The sequence below is a fragment of the Blastomyces dermatitidis genome (assembly GCF_000003525.1).
Source record: "Blastomyces dermatitidis ER-3 genomic scaffold supercont1.8, whole genome shotgun sequence".
Lineage (NCBI taxonomy): Eukaryota > Fungi > Ascomycota > Eurotiomycetes > Onygenales > Ajellomycetaceae > Blastomyces > Blastomyces dermatitidis.
The window spans coordinates 1,757,478-1,777,784 of record NW_025544781.1 but is presented as its reverse complement, the minus strand read 5'-3'; the positions used below and the strand labels follow the sequence as shown (position 1 = coordinate 1,777,784).

General features: G+C 44.3%; 6 protein-coding genes across 7 annotated transcripts; 2 read left to right on the top strand and 4 right to left on the bottom strand.

The window, feature by feature from the left end:
* Nucleotides 1-2,175: 2,175 nt before the first annotated feature.
* On the bottom strand, nt 2,176-3,054 carry BDCG_07318 (the record flags this gene model as incomplete). 2 transcript variants are annotated; one of them, XM_045423115.1, is made up of 4 exons in its annotated part: nt 2,176-2,275; nt 2,329-2,642; nt 2,705-2,847; nt 2,912-3,054. In XM_045423115.1, 3 exons carry the CDS (start codon nt 3,052-3,054, stop codon nt 2,380-2,382), a joined length of 549 nt encoding a protein of 182 aa, XP_045278582.1. In that variant the 3' UTR covers nt 2,176-2,275; nt 2,329-2,379. The 2 variants fall into 2 exon arrangements, with proteins under 2 accessions (XP_045278582.1, XP_045282076.1); XM_045423116.1 differs by having other exon boundaries at nt 2,204-2,271.
* A 1,948-nt stretch (nt 3,055-5,002) lies between these two features.
* BDCG_07317 (uncharacterized protein) lies at nt 5,003-5,323 on the bottom strand (the record flags this gene model as incomplete). The annotated part of the gene is made up of 1 exon (XM_045423114.1): nt 5,003-5,323. One exon carries the CDS (start codon nt 5,321-5,323, stop codon nt 5,003-5,005), a length of 321 nt encoding a protein of 106 aa, XP_045278581.1.
* Nucleotides 5,324-6,393: 1,070 nt separating this feature from the next.
* BDCG_07316 (phosphotransferase enzyme family protein) lies at nt 6,394-7,604 on the bottom strand (the record flags this gene model as incomplete). Its single annotated transcript, XM_045423113.1, has 2 exons — nt 6,394-6,949; nt 7,342-7,604. The coding sequence occupies 2 exons, from the start codon at nt 7,602-7,604 to the stop codon at nt 6,394-6,396; spliced, it is 819 nt and encodes a 272-aa protein (XP_045278580.1).
* A 2,994-nt stretch (nt 7,605-10,598) lies between these two features.
* Nucleotides 10,599-15,654, bottom strand: BDCG_07315 (RING finger protein). The gene is made up of 5 exons (XM_045423112.1): nt 14,844-15,654; nt 13,005-14,717; nt 12,326-12,842; nt 11,996-12,271; nt 10,599-11,922 (listed from the first exon to the last, which is right to left on the bottom strand). Exons 2-5 carry the CDS (start codon nt 14,546-14,548, stop codon nt 11,815-11,817), a joined length of 2,445 nt encoding a protein of 814 aa, XP_045278579.1. The 5' UTR covers nt 14,549-14,717; nt 14,844-15,654; the 3' UTR covers nt 10,599-11,814.
* BDCG_07314 (uncharacterized protein) lies at nt 15,151-17,963 on the top strand. Its single transcript, XM_045423111.1, has one exon. The coding sequence runs from the start codon at nt 16,038-16,040 to the stop codon at nt 17,445-17,447; it is 1,410 nt and encodes a 469-aa protein (XP_045278578.1). The 5' UTR covers nt 15,151-16,037; the 3' UTR covers nt 17,448-17,963.
* A 51-nt stretch (nt 17,964-18,014) lies between these two features.
* BDCG_07313 (uncharacterized protein) lies at nt 18,015-20,307 on the top strand. The gene has a single exon (XM_045423110.1). The coding sequence runs from the start codon at nt 18,174-18,176 to the stop codon at nt 19,782-19,784; it is 1,611 nt and encodes a 536-aa protein (XP_045278577.1). The 5' UTR covers nt 18,015-18,173; the 3' UTR covers nt 19,785-20,307.

Sequence of the window (20,307 nt, the reverse complement as noted above, 5' to 3'; positions counted from 1 at the left end):
ATGCTTGGTTTGATATCAGATCGATTTTTTTGGAGTAAGTACATGAAATGCCGGAGCTAAAGTTCCCCCCGTTAGTTACCTAACTAACGTCGTATTATTTTATTCATTTAAATTAATAATATAATATTTTTATTATTATTCAGGGTTTGCGTTTTCGTTCCCTTCCCGTGCCCCGCGGAATCTTGACCGAGCGCCCAACAACAACACACGGGGGTTGGCCCGAATTTTGCCTTGTTCAAGTTTTTTCATCTGCGGGATTGATATATAAAACCTTGTTTCGCCACGCCTTCTGGTGGGAACAAACAACAACCTTAGGGGACGACGCTCACACTCATCTCTGCCTAGCCGGCCCCATCTAGAAGACTCTGGACCATGGGATGCTGGGAATGGGAGGAAGGGAATTTATTTTGGCTGAATGTCCTGGCTTGTCCTGTCTTGTCTGTCTTTGTTCAAAATTCCATGGAAAACTTAAAGTTTTTGCTGGGTTTTATGTCTGCTTAATAGTAAAAAGGAGACATGGTCATGTGATTATTGTGTTGATCAAGGTTGTCTGTTAGTTTTATCTCAGCAAGCTCAAACACTTCTCCAGATATTTGTAAGAAATCCCGCTCCTCGCGGATCCTTTACCCCTATTCCTATCTCTCGCGTAACCAATAGGGTTAGTGGCCCTTGGCTACACACAACTATATAGACTGGAGTTCACGAATACTATTCACAACTCAGCTTGAATGCTATTATACATTTGACCCCTACATTTTATCTTTCTACCACAAATACTTCTAGTAGTTAACAGTACATATCACGCCAAGCTGCAAACACCTGAATAATCATCTGTGAGCACTTATTCTTACAATATTCATTGCTGTTTTAACACTGGATTGATAATTATGTCATGAGCTAACCTCAAATAAGCAATAAGCTAACTCAAATAGTAAAATTAGATCATGTGAGTGATGATATCTTATAAAGTGTCTGAGAAGAAACAGTTTCTGATTATTAATAATATAGAAATGATTTACTCAGTACTCTAAATATGAAAGAGAATTTCAACTTAACTTTATAAATTCATTATTTCTATATTATCTTAAAATCTTAGAATAATAATATTCTTACAATGTATCTGATTTTTATATTCATATTTCAAGTTCTTAGAATAGAAGTATTATCTTAAAGTTAACTAGTGTATTTTTTTTAAATACAGAAATTTTAATTCAATTTCTTATATAAAAAAAAACTCTTAGAAATTCTGAGATTAAAAAATATAATTATTTTTAAGAGTATATATCTATCTTAAATATAGATTTTTTTAAAATATTAAAGAAATATTTCTATTCTTCTTCTCTTTAACTATAAACTAAGGTGATTTTCAAACCTCAAAGATATATAAGTATATAATAATAGAAAGTCAAAGTTGAAGAATCTGAAAAATCCTTGTAAATCTCAGTATCAAAAGTAGGTTAGTGTCATGCTGGATTAGTTAATAATGCTGCAACCCGCTCAAACCGAGCCAGAGGGTCTGAGCCCGCTGAGATAACTGTTAGTTATTCACGGCGGTTTATCATTCATTTATTCATTGTCCATGGGCCATCTACAACCGCGGAATAATAATAATAACGTATTCATTCCCCTGAATTAGATTATACATATATACATACCATGTCAAGATCTGGGTTGCCGACATGACCATCGGTACCCAACCTAGGTAGCGTAGTCAGTTCATAGTGCTGGATCGAAGGAGGCATGTTTGTGTTGTGTGTATGTGTTAACAACCTTCATCGCCGTATAGAAGGGGTCATGGATAGATAGCTCACAATGACCCCTGGAAGATTCTGGAATTCTGGAATTCTGGAAGTTCTCGGGGAGGAATAATCTCTCCCACCAGGGCATCCTCTGAGATAGCTCTAATTTGTTTTGGGAAATTTCGAGCACAGTATTATGGAACAGCCAGCCAGTCAACCAATCCATCCATAACTTCCTTCCATACGTCCTGATGAGTGAGATGCTATCACATATCGAGAGTGATATCTATAGTTATTCAAATCTTTTGCCCTCGGGCTAACTCGACATAGATCCCCACCATACCCATACACGGACCGGACTAATCACTACTTGTACAACCTTTTGGCGGACGGCACACTTGCAGAATTGTCTGGAGGTTTGATTGGCATGCCAACTAAGCGCCTACGTAAGCGCCCAAGCCTCCTTTAGCGTCATGCCACAGCATAAGCTTCGATGGTAACTGTAGGATAGTTGAAGGTCGTATTGATAGATCTATCTACAAAGAGCTTAATATAGTGGTGGGTCACGTGGTCTAGGGAGATCGCTAACCGCAACGGCCGTAACGTAACGGCCAACAGTAACTAACGCGCGAACGCGTTCTCAAACTTTAGTCTGAGGTAGGTCGTCGTAGAACCACACCTCGTCACCATTCTGCTGGAGCTTCTCGTAGACGAGTTCTGCGATATCCAGGGCCTTGGGAAAATCGATACTGCGTCGTTGAATTTTCCAATGGGCTTGCTTTGCACGCTTCAGTAGAAGAGGCAGTTCGTATGCGCTGCCAGCCTGATACAAAACAAGGACACTCGTTTTGTATTCAGTTGCCTGTTTCACAGCGTTCGATAAAACGGGAAGTTTCAGCGCGTCTGGTATGTGCCGGTGTACAGGAAATGTACTAGTGTGTGTGTCGTCCAATATCCTCATCTACGCAGTAGTTCATGGCACTTCAATCGTTCGAATTCCCAAGAGATAATAATTGGAAGCTCCAGTGCGGGGACCTTTTCAGATGATGGGTTGGCACTGTATAGCGCATAAAAGTCTTGGTCCCGACGAGGAGATAGCAGCAGTCGTCTGTATACAATCTGATTCTCAGAGTTAGAAGGTGTGCCGGGTTAAGACAGGTGTAGGAACTTACGAGGACGCAGGATCCTTCTCAAAGTCGTCGCCAGATGCGGGCATGGTATTAAGAGGGGGGCCCGCAATATCATTTTTGGAGGCGTTGAGTATAGAAGAAGAAGCAGCAGCAGCAGCAGCCGTCTTCTTCTTCTCCCCTTTCATGGCATCATTGGGGGTAAAAAGAAAGAAAGAACATGTAGGCTTGTCGTTTGATAGTTTTACCACTAGGTTTAGACCTTCACATTAGAAATAGCTTCGTTTTAATCCGGATATAGCCGTCAGGCGATATTGGAAGACTTTTGTTATATCATTGTTATTTATTAGAAAGGGACGCAGTTAAAGATCTGCAGGAATCAAGCATCGAGATATATTCCCTCGTCGGTGTCGATTATTCGGAATATTATATAGAATATGGAAACCAGCAATCATGAGATCGGCCAAGGGATGGCTGGCTGCAGTAAATATATCCCCGGATCAGATACGGGCTTATATTGATTGCGGAAAAGAGAGGCGAGCAACTCCACTTCTTCTCCTTCGCTTGCATTTACTGTAGCTATTTAAACGACCAAGACCTAAGCTCCCGGACCCTCGTCCCAAGTTCAACGGAGAGGACCAGCCCACAAGGAAACGACTCTGTCCTCCCTAATTTTCTTCATCATCAGATCGATCTGGCCTTTTCAAGACCCTGCTCGCAAGGAAAAGGCTCTGGCCCAGTTAAATGCTCTCCGCCAAGGAAACAAACCGTTCCAAAGACCTGCTAGGAGAACTAGATCGGTTACCTCATGAAAGCCAGTGATCATGGATGGGCGGACAACGTCAAGAAGGGATACTTGAAACACTCCCTCAACTACAAAGTGAGGGATTACAGAGGCAGAGAGATAGACCATGTCATTGACATAGTGGACCAAGACAAGAACGGAAATCCCCCAAAGATTCTATGGGGACCTCTCTACAATATGTCCAGAGATGAACTGCTAGCTCTGCACAAAACTCTAACTGATTATCTAGATAAGAGGTTTATTCACATCAGTAATTCTCCAGCTGCCACTCCCATGCTGTTTGCTAATAAGCCCAGTGATGGTCTGCACTTTCGTGTTGATTATCAGGGCCTGAACAAAATCACCTGTAAGGATAGGTATCCTCTTCCATTGATACAAGAAACTCTTCAACAAGTGGCCAAAGTAAAATGGTTCACCAAGCTGGACGTTATCGCGGCCTTTCACCAGCTTAGAGTCAATGAAGGTGACGAATGGAAAACAGCGTTTCGTACACGTTATGGACTGTTTGAGTGGCTGATGGCTGGTAACCCCTTTCGGATTGACAAACGCACCTAGCACCTTTCAACGATATATTAATTGGGCGTTGCGCGAATACTTGGATGACTGTAGCTCTGCATACATAGATGATACACTCGTCTTCACGGGACGGGAGTCTGCAGCAACACAGGGAACACGTTCGAAAAGTCCTGCAAAAAACTTCGTGAGGCCGGTCTCAATCTGGATATTGACAAGTGTGAATTCGAAGCAGGCTCAGTGAAATACCTAGGTTTCATCATCGAGGTGGGAAAGGGAGTTCGGATGGATCCGGAGAAAGTGAAGGCCATTCAAGAATGGGAGGCCCCAACGACCGTCAAAGGGCGTACGAGGATTCATCGGATTCGCCAATTTTTATCGGCAGTTCATAAAATGGTTTTCGGACATAATAGGACCTCTCACGGAGCTGAAGAACATAAGCAGTGCGATGGGAGGAGATGACTAAGTAGTATTTGCCCGGAGTGTGCCTCAGACCTATAGCAAGTTAATGGATGGCATGCTCAAAGAATCTATGCCACTATTGAATTGCCGTTCAAAGATATGCTATTATGCTCTTTGTGGTAAGAGGTGAAACTGCCATTCAAAATATTTGGCGTACCAAGTTGGAAGACAGTTCTTAGGGATTTCGAATCGCATTGGCAGATAACATGCTTAGACAGAGGCGATGCCAGCTCAAACAAATACCGAGACTGCAAATTGAACAAAGTTGAAACATTCCTCCACAAGATCACAAGACAAAAAGTATACTCCAAAGCACACTTCAGAGCACATGCCTCAACCCCGACTACGTAGCTTCCTCAGTCCGCCTCGACATTGTTGGACAAGTCGTCGAAGAGTGATTCCACTGCCGCCTCGGTTTCCGCGTCGGTCGGGTTTTGCTTGATCTCAACATCGGCGAATGACAAAGTCCGATGACTGTCCTGTTGGGCCTCCTTCCTGATGGTCGAATTTTCCGCGTTGATGTTTAGTTGCAGATAATAGCGGCGGTATTCCTTGCCATCCTTCTTAACCAGAGCGCCGACATCCAGCCTGCTCCCAATTTTAGAGTCGTTGGTTCCACTTTTAGTTGGCGCAGCTCTTTCGCCCGGTGTCCCGTTGCCGCTGACGAGCTTCGTCATGCGATTTTTGGAGCCCGTTACTCATGTTTTGAGATCCTTGAGGGAATTTTGCAGCGCGCGAGAAGCCATGGTTCCAGTGTCCATGGTTCCAGTGTCGAAAGGATTGGCGCAGAAGGGCAAATATGCGACGCTCGTTAGGCCTATTTAGTATGTTAGTACCAGAACATAGGTCGGTTTCGATGGCTTTCTCACAGTCTTATTGCTTTCGACTTGTCAGATGTTGGCAATCGAGGGACTGATACGATGCACATGGCATACTTCGAAGGATCTGTGAGGGGAATTTTGCATGCCTTTTATGCACGTTTCCAGCAACTGTGTCCATCGCGTTGTTAGCGGCAGGGGCGATGTTTTCTGCTTGCCGCCCAGAGAATTTGCATGATTTGGTTTAGACAAGAGCCTAGAGAGAGCATTAGCAGGCAGCAAGATCGTTGCTCATTCATCCAAACATTGCAAGCCAATCACAGAGTCTTGCTGTCCTTCTCCTGACACACTATCAGGGGTTTCGGTGCGAATGTGAGCGCGTAGTATACCAATCAACATCGTCATTACTGAACTACACAGTCCTGTGTAGGGATCTAGCCTCTGATCACAGCTTGTCCATACATATTTGTGCATTGCCAAATATAGATGATCACACTTAAGTGCCGCCGCCGGCCTTGGCGCTCTGCAAGAAGACAAATCCGTTCTGGACTCAACGTATTAGAAAGTGCAATCAGCTGATCGCCATGTTTTGAACAGAAACTGTGCAGATCATGGAGGGCAAACAAGTGACAGCAATTTATCACTGGGTTCCTAAACCCGTACCAGACTTTCCGTAATACCAACAATCCGGGTTTCAAAAAGGGAAATATTGCGCGGATGAGCACATCCGAGGCCGAGTGTGCATTAGAAAGGTGAGCGGCGCATAATGGGAGTAGTAAGTCCAAATAAGACTAGCTTTCCATCGACCTTTTCCGCAAGTTAATCATAACCGCTAACTTTCGGCTCTTTCGGCTCGACACACTGGCTCAATCGTCGAATGGTCAGGGTTGCTCAAAGACAGCTGTATCCCAACCTGGAAGAGTGCAATACTAAGCGATGAGTTCCTCCTTTCGCTCTTTGAGCAATGCCTTGACTTGCTCGTAGTTTTCATGTTCCATGACGCCTTTCTCAGGACATAGATTTCCCAGATCGCGTTCAATATCCTTCATTAACTTGATGCCCAAGTCCGCACGTCGCATGTCCGCTTCGATTTCATTGGTTTCAGGCTCCGTGAACGTGAGGGGGAATCGACGGGCGTTTGAGTTGGATTGAGAATTTTCTCTCCATTCATGCTGCAAGTCAAGCAGTAGTGCGCAGAAGTGAGCTTCTCCAAGTTCAAATATGCGGCGAGAAAGATGGAGGAGATTTGCACTTGGGGATTGTTGAAGTCTGGTCATGCGATACTGTTCTGGATTCTTGCTCCGAACCAGGCTACGCCAGGCAATCATGAGTGCCTTGTTCAGAAATTCATTCAGTGCCGCAGTCTTTTCCTCGCCTTGCAATGATTTGATGCTTTCAGGCATTGCTGGGCGTCCAAGATTGTCCCCTACATCGGGGCCGTTGTAGTTGAGAAAACAAGGGTCGACGCAATGGTCAAATAGGGGGCTACTTGAACAGATTGCCAGTCAATGATGCCAAGGACCCTCAACTCTTCTGGGTCCACGAAAATGTTTTCATGGTGTAGATCATTGTGCCATAGATGACCATCGGTTGGCAAAGAATTCTCACACAGCAAAGGCTCCAGGATCTGAAAATAGTAGCCTAGGGCTGCGAGTTTTTTTTGCGTGGTAGGTTAGTATAAAGGTGTAGGGCTGTACACCATTGCCATCTGTTTTGGCACATGGTTAAGTTCTTTGATGGCCGCCATTTCGCGAAGACCAATAGCTTCCCGGTAATTTAAGATAGAATCCCCTTGGTAAGCAAAAGATTAGCCACAGTGTTGGCAATAGCCTCCGAAGGCAATCCTTACATGGGCCCCTATCACATTTGATGTTTACCCGCCTTCATCACTCCATTCACGCGCGACAGAGGGGCCGATCGCGAACTGAGAATCCGTAACGGCTTCCCCGTCCTTGACATATAGCGGATCCTGGCGTCGTGGGTCGACATCTTTGGCATAGTATAGACTCCCAAATCCAGTAAACTTGGTGTGGGTCCATCTCCTCTGATAGTCGACAACCTGTAAAAGGATCTTGAGTTTCTTGTTTGGCTGCAAATGCCACCACACCTTTGAGAGAGGAACCCCCGGCATCTTCTCCATAATTATATATTCGGCCCCGACAGAATTCCTCTCGTCAACACGGGCATTCCAGGCGTATACGTGCGGCGCAGGGGTCTAGAGTATATTGCGCGCAAAATCCATTGTTGCAACTTCGCTCGCAGTGGTGTAGTAAGGTATGCCAGCATTGGGATTTGGAATCTTGGCAAAAACTTCCTTGCCATTGTCCATGGTAAGTAGGTATGCCTTATTGTACAAGCCATCAGGGCATTTCTCAATGTCAACGCAGCGATTAGCGCCAACTGACGTCGCTGCGACGGATGCAAGCCCATCCAGACTGAACTGCACCCGTCGACGCGCCAATTGCTTGTCCTCATCAAGGAGGAAGCGCCCGCGAGTGTATTTGAAGAGTTGGCTATCTTTGCCTTATCTCAGCAAGCTCAGACACTTCTCCAGATATTCATTGCTGTTTTAACACTGAATTGATGATTATATTATAAGCTAATCTCAAATAAGTAATAAGCTAACTCAAATAGTAAAATCAGATTATATAAATAATAATATCTTATAAAATATCTGAGAAGAAATAGTTTTTAATTATTAATAATATAGAAATAATTTACTCAATACTCTGACTCTCTGAGTATAAAAGAGAATTTTAACTTAATTTTATAAATTTATTATTTCTATATTATTTTAAAATCTTAGAATAATAATATTCTTATAATATATATGATTTTTATATTTATATTTTAAATTCTTAGAATAGAAGTATCATTTTAAAGTTAACTAGTATATTTTTAAATACAGAAATTTTAATTTAATTTCTTATATAAAAAAAAGTTCTTAGAAATTCTGAGATTAAAAAATATAATTATTTTCAAGAATATATATCTATCTTAAATATAGATTTTTTTAAAATATTAAAGAAATATTTCTATTCTTTTTCTCTTTAATTATAAATTAAAATAATTTTTAAATCTTAAAAATATATAAATATATAATAATAAAAAGTCAAAGTTAAAGAATCTGAAAAATTCTTATAAATCTTAGAAATCTTTATTAAAGATAAAACTATTTCTTTTCAGATTCTCTAATAAGAATTACTCTAAGTATATAACTTATATTAAAAGTAAATTAATATTATATCAGATTAGTTAATAATAATACTATAACTTATTTAAATTAAGTTAGAGAGTTTGAGTTTACTGAGATAATTTTTATTTTATTTTAATAAACTCAGACTCTCTGACTCAGTTTAAATAAATTACAGTATTATTATTAACTAATTTAGTATAATATTAATTTACTTTTAATATAAGTTATATACTCAGAGTAATTCTTATTAAAGAGTCTGAAAAGAAATAATTTTATCTTTAATAAAGATTTCTAAAATTTATAAGAATTTTTCAGATTCTTTAACTTTGATTTTCTATTACTATATATTTATATATCTTTGAGATTTAAAAATTATCTTAGTTTACAATTAAAGAGAAGAAGAATAGAAATATTTCTTTAATATTTTAAAAAAATCTATATTTAAAATAGATATATACTCTTAAAAATAATTATATTTTTTAATTTCAGAATTTTTAAAAGCTTTTTTTATATAAGAAATTAAATTAAAATTTCTATATTTAAAAATATATTAGTTAACTTTGAAATAATACTTCTATTCTAAAAACTTAAGATATAAATATAAAAATTAGATATATTATAAGAATATTATTATTCTAAGATTTTAAAATAATATAAAAATAATAAATTTATAAAATTAAGTTAAAATTCTCTTTTATATTCAGAGTACTGAGTAAATTATTTCTATATTATTAATAATTAGAAATTATTTCTTCTCAGATATTTTATAAGATATTATTATTTATATAATCTAATTTTACTATTTAAATTAGCTTATTACTTATTTGAGATTAGCTTATAATATAATTATCAATTCAGTGTTAAAACAGCAATGAATATCTGGAGAAGTGTCTGAGCTTGCTGAGATAAATCTTTGCCTATATATGTACTATGCGTCAGGTGACCTAGCGAGCTGGAGGATAGCGAGCGAATCTCACTAGGAGCGTTGCATGCCGGCAGATGGAGAATGTAATATACGTCTGACGGCTGCTGATAGGAGGTAAGGCCTTGCTAGAAATGGCATCTTCACGTTCAACGTAGGCCAGCAAGGGCTGGGAAGTGACATAGAAAGACGAGGTGTTCAAACAATGTTCGCGTCCCTGAATTGACTTGATCCGGCTTCGACGACCAATAGGCGACGAGAAAGGTAAATCAACCATAAAAATTCGATGCGTACCTCTTCACAAAAACTATGAAGACCAAGGCCGCAGTGGCCAAACACCACAATCAGTCCCTAGCAGTCCCATTGAGCGGAATGTGAAAAAGGGGATAGGAGAAGGGAAATAAGTGTCCAGAGGGAGGGGGGTTCAGGGTTATATAAACTTCATCTTGGATGTTGGAGAGCCCCAGACCGGGGGTCTTTCCGCCAGTGGACTCGATATAAACGCTCATGATGGTCCCCTTTTTCCCCCTCGGCTCATAAAAAACGGCGAGCGATTATCTATGTATGTACATACAAGATGAGTATCTCCAGCCAGTGAATCTGAAGGGGGTAATCTGGGAGACATACCTACTCCCTCCCTCCCAGAATGGAACGCAACGAATAATATGAAATGTTAAATTAAATGGGACGACAGATGATCGCAGAAGTAAGTAAAATTCTTCACAATTCAAAACTCCAAGAAGCCACAGGTGTACGCAGTAAGTGAAGATGATGAGTTACAGAACCATCATTTACTATCGTGGACGTTGTTGTTGGAATTGCGGAAAAAAAAAAAAAAAAATCTATTGTGCAAAACTTCATCCCCGTCACTAGTCCACCCTATCCTTCGTTCCCCACCGAGACACAGGTGCTCATGAGCTCATTTCAGTGTCTTGGGGCAGGATGTGCTTAAGCAGCATTTGACTTAACCTTGTTGCGAAAGCTTTTATTATCCCTTTTCTACTAAAGGGAGCCAGTAGCCGGTTTGTACATGTACAGTACAAACCGGGCGGGCATAGCGGAAGGAAGGGTTATTTTGACCAAGAGTTGATTGAAATATATTGCATGTTAACTTTAATTCGTATGATAAAAGACGACAAGAAATCTCAATAAGAATCTCAAGTTATAAAATTACGTTTCATTTTAATCTGCTCAAACCACTTGCCATGCTTATGGCCTGAACATAAAGCATCTAATAGCAAGCACCGAAGAGAACATAAAATTAAAACAATATAGAAAAAGGGAGGGAAAAACCACACCAGAGAAATCTGTTTTGTTTTCTTTAGAAAAGACCCTGCAAAAATGAAACCGCAAAAGGAGCCAGTGATATCAAAACAGAATGTATGAAAACAATATGTCATAGCTTCATAATTGTTAGTAGAGAGTAATAAAAAGCAAAGAATAACAATGAAAAAGATATGGAAATAGCAAGGGCTAATGAGATAAAAACATGTTGCAAGGACAAAGGAACAGGAGAATAACAACGCCAAAGGGATTAAGTTGAAGATCTTCAAGGTCCTGATGAATACCAGCCGACTGAGTCATACCGAGTTCCCTATCCGTATCCCATCGTTCTTAGACCCTGAACCCTGACCGATAACACCGGAAAATACTAACAGCCGTAAATAAATAAAGTTCTCCTGGAAGGGAAGGGGGGCGGGGAGAGCAAGAGTGCCGTATGAACAATGCAAGACCAACAAAAAGTGCCTAGAAACATTAGGCGCATGCTATGTAAAACGCTGAAGTGAAGCATTGAATATGAGAAGGGAAGAAAATATGAAAACTGGGGAATAAAAACATGAAAATCATTACAACGCACCCTGCTGTGGGACGGAATAAACTTTAAGAATTCCGGCAGAGTCGTGAAGAGTTGACAAGTCAAAAAAAAAAAAAAAAAGAAAGCCTATCGATGCACCGAAGCATGATGGTGTGTCATCGCGTTCAAAAGGGTATTTATTCCAGGGTAGATAAGAGGTTTGTAAGCAATACCGCACCGAGTCTTCCGGCTTTTAAGGGTCAACGGATATCATCCAAATGAAAACTAGGAAAATATCGAGGAAACCAAGGGAGGGGAAAGACAAAAGTGAGTGCGTAGGAATTCTAGCGTTGGGCGGAAATAAATGCTTTTGGATGTTGTAGATTTTGGTTCACATAAATACGGGGTGGGAATATAGATCAGCTGTTTTCTTCCCGTCATGAAAGGATCTCCTGCTCGTTGGTATTGCCTGTGTCGTTGCTCTCGGAATTGGACACACCCTGACCTCGACATAAAGGACAGGAGTTTCGTCCAGTAGTCAACCACTATAGCCAGAGTTAGTTTTCCGTCGTTATTCTATTCCACATTTTGAGAATTGAAATAAAAATAAATACTTACCTCGTCAATGCATTCACGATGATAGATGTGTTGGCACTTAGTTAGCTGTCGGACCTCTTCTGCAGCCTCATAATCAGAGAGGCAGATAAGACATCTTTCGCTTTCCGCGATAGGGATTTTGGGGGTTGTATCTGCCGATTCAGCGATTAGAGAACCACCGTACTCAACCAGTTGAAATATACCTCCAGCAGAGGCAACGTCTTCCTGGGAGGCGACAGGCGGTTTAGCGGGACCAAGTAACGACGAAAGGAGCAACATGTCCTCATAGGTAGGGTTCTAATAGAAACGTATTAGAAAAACACTCTACTATCAAGATTCGGGGATACATACATCCGTAAATAAACTTGGAGTTGCAAAAGCTGGGTGGTTTTCAGCTAAGTTCGTTCCAACTACATAAATCAACCAGCTTCTTCCAGCAGACGGCGAGGCACTATCGGGTTCCACAACTCCGTTTCGCCTTGCGGCTCCGGAGCCAAGGCCGCGATGACGAGCGGTTTCTGAGTCGCGTCTGCGACGTTGGCTTACATTATTGAAAAGAGGGTGATGATCTTCGTAGGGCTCATCGGGCTCCTGGGAAGAGTCTTCGTTCAATTGAGGAAGCACAACTGAGGATGCTGATGGTCGTCGACTTGGGCTATTGGTTTCTGAGGAAACGTTGGATAAACCAGCGTCGGCAGGAGTAGATGGAGGGGGGTGAGGACCAGGGGGACTTTCTGATAGAACCGTAGGTAATGAACTGGCCAAATCCGATTGACTGCGAGATGATGCATGTGATCTTTGATGACGCTGACTATCGTAATTGGCCGGGAATGTACTGCCTCCCATGGAGCGACGATGGCTTGAGAATCTAGACCGTCTATCAGCACGCCGAAGAAACCCACTGGAGCTCCGCTCGGTTCGTGAAACGTTATTTGGTGAAATGAACGGCAGCCGAAGCAGCGAATCTAGCGATGCACGGGCGTGGAGTCCAGTATCATTGTCGGATCCATTGTTTATAGAGGGAACTGACCTTACTCCTACCACCACCAAAGTCACCAACCGTCGGTCCTGGCCACTCTCTGCTGGGTTTCGGTCATCAATATCCATTCTATCCGATCTACCGTCCTGGGTATATTCAGAAGCTGGTTGGTTAGAATGTCCTGTTGACGAGTTATTTTCAGAATTTTCTGGGTTGACAAAGCGGAAGACTCTCAAGAAGTTGACGTGAGGCAAGCCACCATCCCTTTGGCTTCCCCCATTCCCGTCTTCTGTCCCTGTCCCTTGAGTTTGGGCAGATGTGGCTTGTTGTAAACTTTGTATAAAGCTCTCCAACGAACCATCCGCTCCGTCAGCACCAATAGCCTGGATATTGGGCATTGCTGGTGGCGTATTACCAGAGAGTTGAGCAGCTATGGCAGCTGCTGCTAGCTGTAAAACGCGAGACAAGGGGGTTTGTTCATCCCTACGCATGGATCGAATGTGTCGTGAACGCGATGGAGCATGTCTTCGGGAGGGTGAAGAGGAGCGTGTAGGTCGAGAAGGGGTGCTTGGTGAGATTGGCAAGTGATTCCGTGTAGAAGGTTCAACGGAGTCAAGTTCACGGGATCCACCAAATTCCATGTGCGTGTCCATTGACCCTAAGGGTGGAAGTAGGTGGTTGGAGTCTTCTGTAAAACTAGGCCGTGACGGTCGACGAGGCGGGAGCATTGCTGTTTGGCTTGGTTCAGTCATGGCGGGCGATTGGCCAAGAATCTGCGATATTGGCGCAGCAATGGAATGTCGTACATGGCTTAATCTCGCCCGATGACGCCACGAAAATCTTCCGGTGCTGGATTCTCTTTCGATGCCAGTAGCATCGAGGTATGTGGGGTTTGGAGGAGAATCGGGCAGTAAGGCTGCATCGCCTCGTGGAGGAGGATAGGGTCCACGTATCGAGCGTCTCCTTGATATCCCTCGTGAGCTAGATCCAGTGAAGGACGAGAAGCGGTGTGAATGATGAGCAGAGTCGGATCTGTGTAGAGTCCTAGACAACAAACCGATCCGGTGAGCACGACCTTCCGCGGGTGTTTCTTCTCCACTATTCAACAGTCCTCTCACTACTGCGTTTGGAAGAATCCTCGAACCGAGACGAGACATGGTCGACTGTCGACTCGTCGCGGAGGCGGGAATGGAAGCAGATGTTCCTAGAGTGGCGACAGAGCTGTGAGGTCGCAGATGTTCCATGTTCTCCAAAGCGCTATCTGCTCGTTGGGACATACGTGAATTTGTATCACTCGAACTTCGAAACACATCCGAGTGAGCGGCACCTGTGGACAAAGGCGAAGTTGCAGTTTGAGAAGTCAAAGGGGGACCCGCATGACTGTGTTGTGTAGAATTATCGATCCCGCCGCTAGAGCGATGTCGAAGGTGCAAGGAGGGATTTAAGTGGCCAGGGTGAGGTTGTCCGCTATGTTGTCCGCTATGTTGTTCGCGTGAAAGGCGCGAGAGTGAGAGTGACGAGATGCTGTTATTGTTGTTGCGGTTGTGGTTGCTCTGCGCGGAGTTTGCGCGTTGGGAAGAGGAGGCTTGCCCCATAGTCTAAGCAAACAAACCCGGGAGCCGAGGGGGGCTACCACGGAAGCAGGTATCGGAAGGAGCAAAGGCCTCGTGAGTCTACTCACTCACTCATATTTGGGTGGGAGCGGGAGTAGGTGGCGGGGGGGAAATGACTCGTCAGAGAGGTTATCCCGACGTTTTGACGCCACTAGGAGTGTATTAGTGACCGCTTGCAACAGGAGGTCTCAACAGGAACTGGGCGGCTGTTGGGTGGAAGAAATAGGCTTTCGAGATGGTTAAGGACGTGATCCAGCAAGACAAATAGGATACTTACAAGTATTGAGCAGGAGGAATCCAGCGTTCTCGGTTGGCGAAATGTTCCCCTCGTGATTAACAGTCACTCGCTGTCCTGGAAGGGCCGTGGAGTGGTGAAAGACAGACTTGTTTCAGGGCGCTTGCAGGCGCAAGGACCACCACCAAAAGAAAGAAGGTAACCACTGTATGGGGAAGGAAGTTTGGTAGTGGGTAAGAGTATTTAAAGAAAGATAAATCCAAGGAATCTGGCTCCAGGAATAACGCGGGGTCTCAGCTTGCGACAATGCAATACCTTAGTCGGCCATGATGATGATGATGATGATGAAGTCGAAGCAAGCCAGAGCTGAGTGTTTGGCCAGGTCACGGGACGGGACCGCAATGATGAGACGGCTCTGGGATCGGTCGGAGATACATTGTTCCGATGGCCTGTTGGATGGCGAGATATATACAACGAGCAACGGAACCGCGAAGGGAGAAGAAGAACACCAGACCCTTATAATTAGTCAAGAATGGGATTCGGGGCTTTGAAGCAAAGGGGGGAACGGGGAAGAGGGAGCAGAGGAGTACATTCATTGAATAAGAACTCCCATCATGAAACTATTGAGTTGTATTGGGCCTCCAAATCACCAAGCTAGTTTGCCTCTTGAAGTATGATGACGCCCATATATATCCAGCCGTTTGATGTTAGCATTGATAGATAGTACCCCAGCTAAGGTATTCCGTGGCAAGAACTGAACAAGGCCGTGTCTACAGTGGAGTTACTCCACCGCTCCCGTTCTCTAATAATAGAGATATAGTACATAGAACATGCACAATCATGTGGGCTCATCATGTTTCGTGAATGTAAGGTTTTTTTGGCACCTGTGCTTGCTTACACAAAGCCTGGATATATCGGATTAATATTTATCCGTGGTATTCTGTTGTTATCGACCCAAGAATGTCCATCTACGACAACTCGACCAAATCACAATTTTCTACCACGCAGTACTCGACCCCAGAGGTGATAGTACCATCTTGAAAAAATGAAGGGAAGAAGGCTAGATATTCTCTTGACCATTTATATGAGAAAATAGTAAGAAGAAAAAGAAACAAGGAAACGCCCCGATTGAACGACGGGAGCAATTGTTTGCGACTGTTACAAGCGCCACAGTGCCATGATCACCCTGATAAGACAGTTCATTTCAACCTGATTGGTTCCCGCATCAGGCAATTCATGTCTTCATCCTACTTCTCACTTCCGCTCGCCCCATGGCAGCAACCATCGAGTTTTCGTACAGCCCAGTATGAAGCTCGCAAGCGCAAGCAAAACGTTCAAGAACCAGGGCAGGATGTAGAAGAGCATGAAGTATCTATTGCGAACACCAGTGACGATGATACCAGTGCGAGCAGTAGCACTGAAAGCGGTGCGGATGATGAGAATGCCGCAGGCTCTGGTCCGAGGCAATCAATAATTTTGACCCCAAATGAGGCACACCAATATCGAGTTGCCGGCCAGCCATTCCATAAAGAACTTCCAGGTGGCAGTTTTCCGCATTCAGGTTTGGGCAAGAGAAAGACTACCAAGATTAGCCGGAAGCAGATCGAGAAGGAGCTGTCTCAGCTATCGCCGCCAATCTTCATTCCTAGAGCTGAAGGCCAGTGCAGCAGTCTGCGCTTACAGCACCTGGGTGTCATTACAACTATACTTCATCGATGCCTGTTAGAGGGAGATTACGCGCGTGCTGGGAGGGCTTGGGGATTGATCCTACGGGATGAATTCGGGGGTCATGGGATAGATGTCCGAAGTGGTGGCCGGTGGGGGATTGGTGCAGAAATACTCTTATGGAGTGATCACAATGCGACAGCGCATTCATCAACATCAACAGGGATTGGGGATGCCGGCATCCCTCATCCCCCACCTCGACGACATTGGTTTACCCGCAGGGGATTTGAGCGCGCCAAGAGCTACTACGAGCGCCTGATACTCCAGTTTCCATACCGCAAAACTGCGCCGGGAGCGCTTGGCCCACTCGATTTCTATCCCGCTATGTTCGGGCTTTGGATTTCGCTCGTGCAGGAAGAAAGTCAGTCAGCACGAGACGCTGCCATGATGGACATGTCGGACACGGCAGAAATGTACGACTTTGACGATCCGACTCATGATGATAATATGTCCATCTCCAGTGATATGCCCCACCGGCGTCGCAGTAGTAATAATCGGAAGAATGATATCATTGCCGAAACTCGCCGCAAGGAACTCGCGGAAGCGGAACAGATAGCGGCGCAGATGGACGAGCTATTAATTTCCCCGCCGTTCTCGGATAGCCATGAGCTGCTGCAGTTACGGGGCATGTTGTCATTGTGGATCGCAGATTTATTTATATCGTCTGTGTCCCCGGAAGATGATGATACAGACATGCACATGGATATGAGACATGATGGTGACCAGACCATGTTTTCCGATGAAGGTGGAGGGCAGATGGACTCAGTGCTCGCGCGTATGGAGCGAGGGTTGGGGATGGAGAGGAAGATGGCGGAGATGGAGAAGGCGAATGTATTCTTTGAAAAGGCAAAGGCCAAAGCGCGCAGGAAACAGACTCCATTGTCCTCGGATGAGGTGAATGAGGATGATTCTGTTGTCTAAACTTGCGAAATCTAATTGGTCGTCAAGCTGATTTACGATGACCGTGTATACTATCTAGGGCATAGGAGGTGTAGTCAAAGACACTGCGCCTTTAATTATTACGTTTTTTTTTGCGGTATACTTGTGTCAGGGCGCGACTTGACATGGCTTTAATAGTATCTTTTCTGGTTGTACATGATGCGATGACAGATGCTTATATTAGATTTCTGGACTAGCTGTAGGCTACTGGGGCAAAAGAGCTCGATCACCACCAGCGCACTGCTGGTAGAAGGGCCGATCAACCGCAGGACCCCCAACACTAGCCTGGTATGTAAGCCTAGTTAGAAGGCAACCAAATATACCTGCCCTTAATGTTTCATAAATATGCCAGTCAACGGAATGACAATACTGTCACCAATATATTACACTGACAAGATGAAGGCAAAACGAACGAGAAGGAGTAAAAACATCCCCAATAAGGGGCGTGGATGTGAATGTCCACTGTTAACGACCGAGTCAGGTGGATAAGGTCATGTGACCACGTGTAGGGGACGTGCTCAACTTCCAAAATGGACTGCCTCAACCTCAACGCTTGAAACCCGCGGAGCACTGCTGAAGAGGACGGGTGCGGAAATGGGCCTTGTCATACCGTAACCACCTCGACATACGCGTCGAAGGTGTATCTGTCGTCCTGCCCAGGAACTGTTCAAATTCACTGTTTCTCCTGTTTTCCCCGAAACCGGAGCAATGGCAGTTGCGGAATACGTTCGGGGGAAAACCTTGCAAAATGATACCCCAGCTCCGCAGAGCAGCAACCATGTTGCAACTAATCCTTCAAGGGAACTTGTTGCTAATATGGCGAGACTTAAAGTACCAACGACGAGATTGAGTGACAGGCCTAGATCTGCAGCTGGGACTCCGCGGGAACATCAACTTGGGACAACAACTAGATTGTCTGGACAGACCGCAGGATATCACGTACAGCATAGCCAAGCAACACCCAGGGATATGTTTGACACTGATGTGGAAACTGTCGATGATTCTACTACTACGGCCACGAGCCTCATTCGAGAGGAAGAAGGCGGCGTCAAGCATGATTTCCAAGTTGGCCCGCCGGCTGCTCAGCGAACAGCTCAAGATGAGAATGACTTGCCATCAAACGTGCATTATAGCTGGGGTAATCCCCGCGGTCGAAATGCCCTGGAGGAAAGAATGATAATGGAGCTTGGCTCTGACCCTGGCGGAGATGAGCATGATGCTATCCAGGTTCCACAGGAGCATGATGTGCAGCATGTGCGTTTTGATGCGGTCGATGAGAATGAGTTCGATGGAGATGCTGCCCAAATATTCGATTGGAGCAGCAACCACCATATCAATGGAGAACCGTTGAGCTGGCAGAAGATTGAAGCAGCCCTGCACGATACCAAGGCCCCCCCTACCGCGCAAGGCATACAGCGGCAAGAAAACATTGAAGAACAAAGTGTCCCCAGGCAATCGGATTACGAGAACTATCCCGATGAGAATATGTATACACCAAAAGCAACGCAAAAGCATTCCACCGACAGTCGGTTCGTGACGAGATCTCGTTTTAGCACCCCAAACCCACGTGGTGGAGCACCCCTTGAAGGGGGGATATTAGTCGGTTCGCGGCCAATTCCCCAAATTTCACCTTCCCGCACTGTCATTTTATCTCCGCAGTCGCAACCAGTCGCTCAGTCAAGCGCAAGAAACACCATAGGACCCAACAAACCGAACCCTCTACACGTGACACATGACAACCACGATCCATACAGCCATGGTGGTCTATTTGACATCACAGACCTAAGTGCGGTGGACAGCTCTTCATCCGAAAACAGCACAGACAACCAACATACATACACATCTCTCGGCTTCTCCACCCTATCCCCCGTCTCTACAAAACGATCCTGGACCGAATTACAATCCGACTATCCGCCAAACATCCTGGAGACAAAAACCTTCGCTGATCTCCAAGCGGAATCATTCGACTACAACCCAGCCCCGCCGCAGCCCATCTTCCAACCACAGGACCCCCCCCTCCCTCTCTCGGAGAAACTTACCCGACTAAAGGCGCTGACAGACGAGCAGCGCCACATGTTCTTCGCATCCCTGAATATCGCAGAGTGGGAAGAGAGCGGTGACTGGATCATTGACCAGTTCAGCCTATTACTTCAGCGGACGAAAGCGGCGAGACACGAGCGTCGGAAAGTGGCCGCTGTGTTTGAGAGGGAGATTGAGAGGCGGTATGAACTTGTCGAGGCGGAAGGGAAAGGGATTGGCCAGCGGTTAGAAGAGATGAGGACCGGGGGGATGGATGTTTTGAAGGGGCAGGCTTTGTGATGATAAACAAAAGAAATTTATCGTCACACTGTTTGCTCTGCTTACGGCTATTTTTACAGGCAACCCTACCGTGGGCTTTTTTATTTGTTACGATACCCTGATATTTCCCCCCCAGGCAGATAAACGCCGAGCAACGCGCGTTATCAGAATGGTGTGCGGGATGGGAAAGGTCCATTTCATTTTTCATTTTTATTTTTTCATCATATTTTTCATATCTTATACTGACGGCGTTGAAGGGCCCTTTTAACACAGGAAGGGATGAGATAACGACAACACGGCCGCGGCGAAAATGATTGATAATGGAAGCCACATACATACCTAGCGCGGAAATAGATATATCGCTCTAGACGAAAAATATAAATATTTTTAACTACCTTACTCAGAAGATGTTATTTTTAAATATGGCATTGACATACATAACTCCCAACTTCCCCTCGCCCCTTGCCGGTGCCTGCCTGTTCAGTGGCGGGATAAGCTAAAACAAGGTGACTGTACGGATATATGATTAAGCGAATAAAATGAT

Bases quoted from the DNA above. Each gene is read 5' to 3' on its own strand.
- BDCG_07315 (XM_045423112.1), bottom strand. From the start codon at position 14,548: ATGGGGCAAGCCTCCTCTTCCCAACGCGCAAACTCCGCGCAGAGCAAC. The intron at 12,843-13,004 runs GTCAGTTCCCTC...TAGACGGTCTAG, and splicing joins TTGGTGGTGGTAGGAGTAAG to ATTCTCAAGCCATCGTCGCT. The intron at 11,923-11,995 runs GTAAGTATTTAT...CTCTGGCTATAG, and splicing joins ATCGTGAATGCATTGACGAG to TGGTTGACTACTGGACGAAA.
- BDCG_07314 (XM_045423111.1), top strand. From the start codon at position 16,038: ATGTCTTCATCCTACTTCTCACTTCCGCTCGCCCCATGGCAGCAACCA.
- BDCG_07313 (XM_045423110.1), top strand. From the start codon at position 18,174: ATGGCAGTTGCGGAATACGTTCGGGGGAAAACCTTGCAAAATGATACC.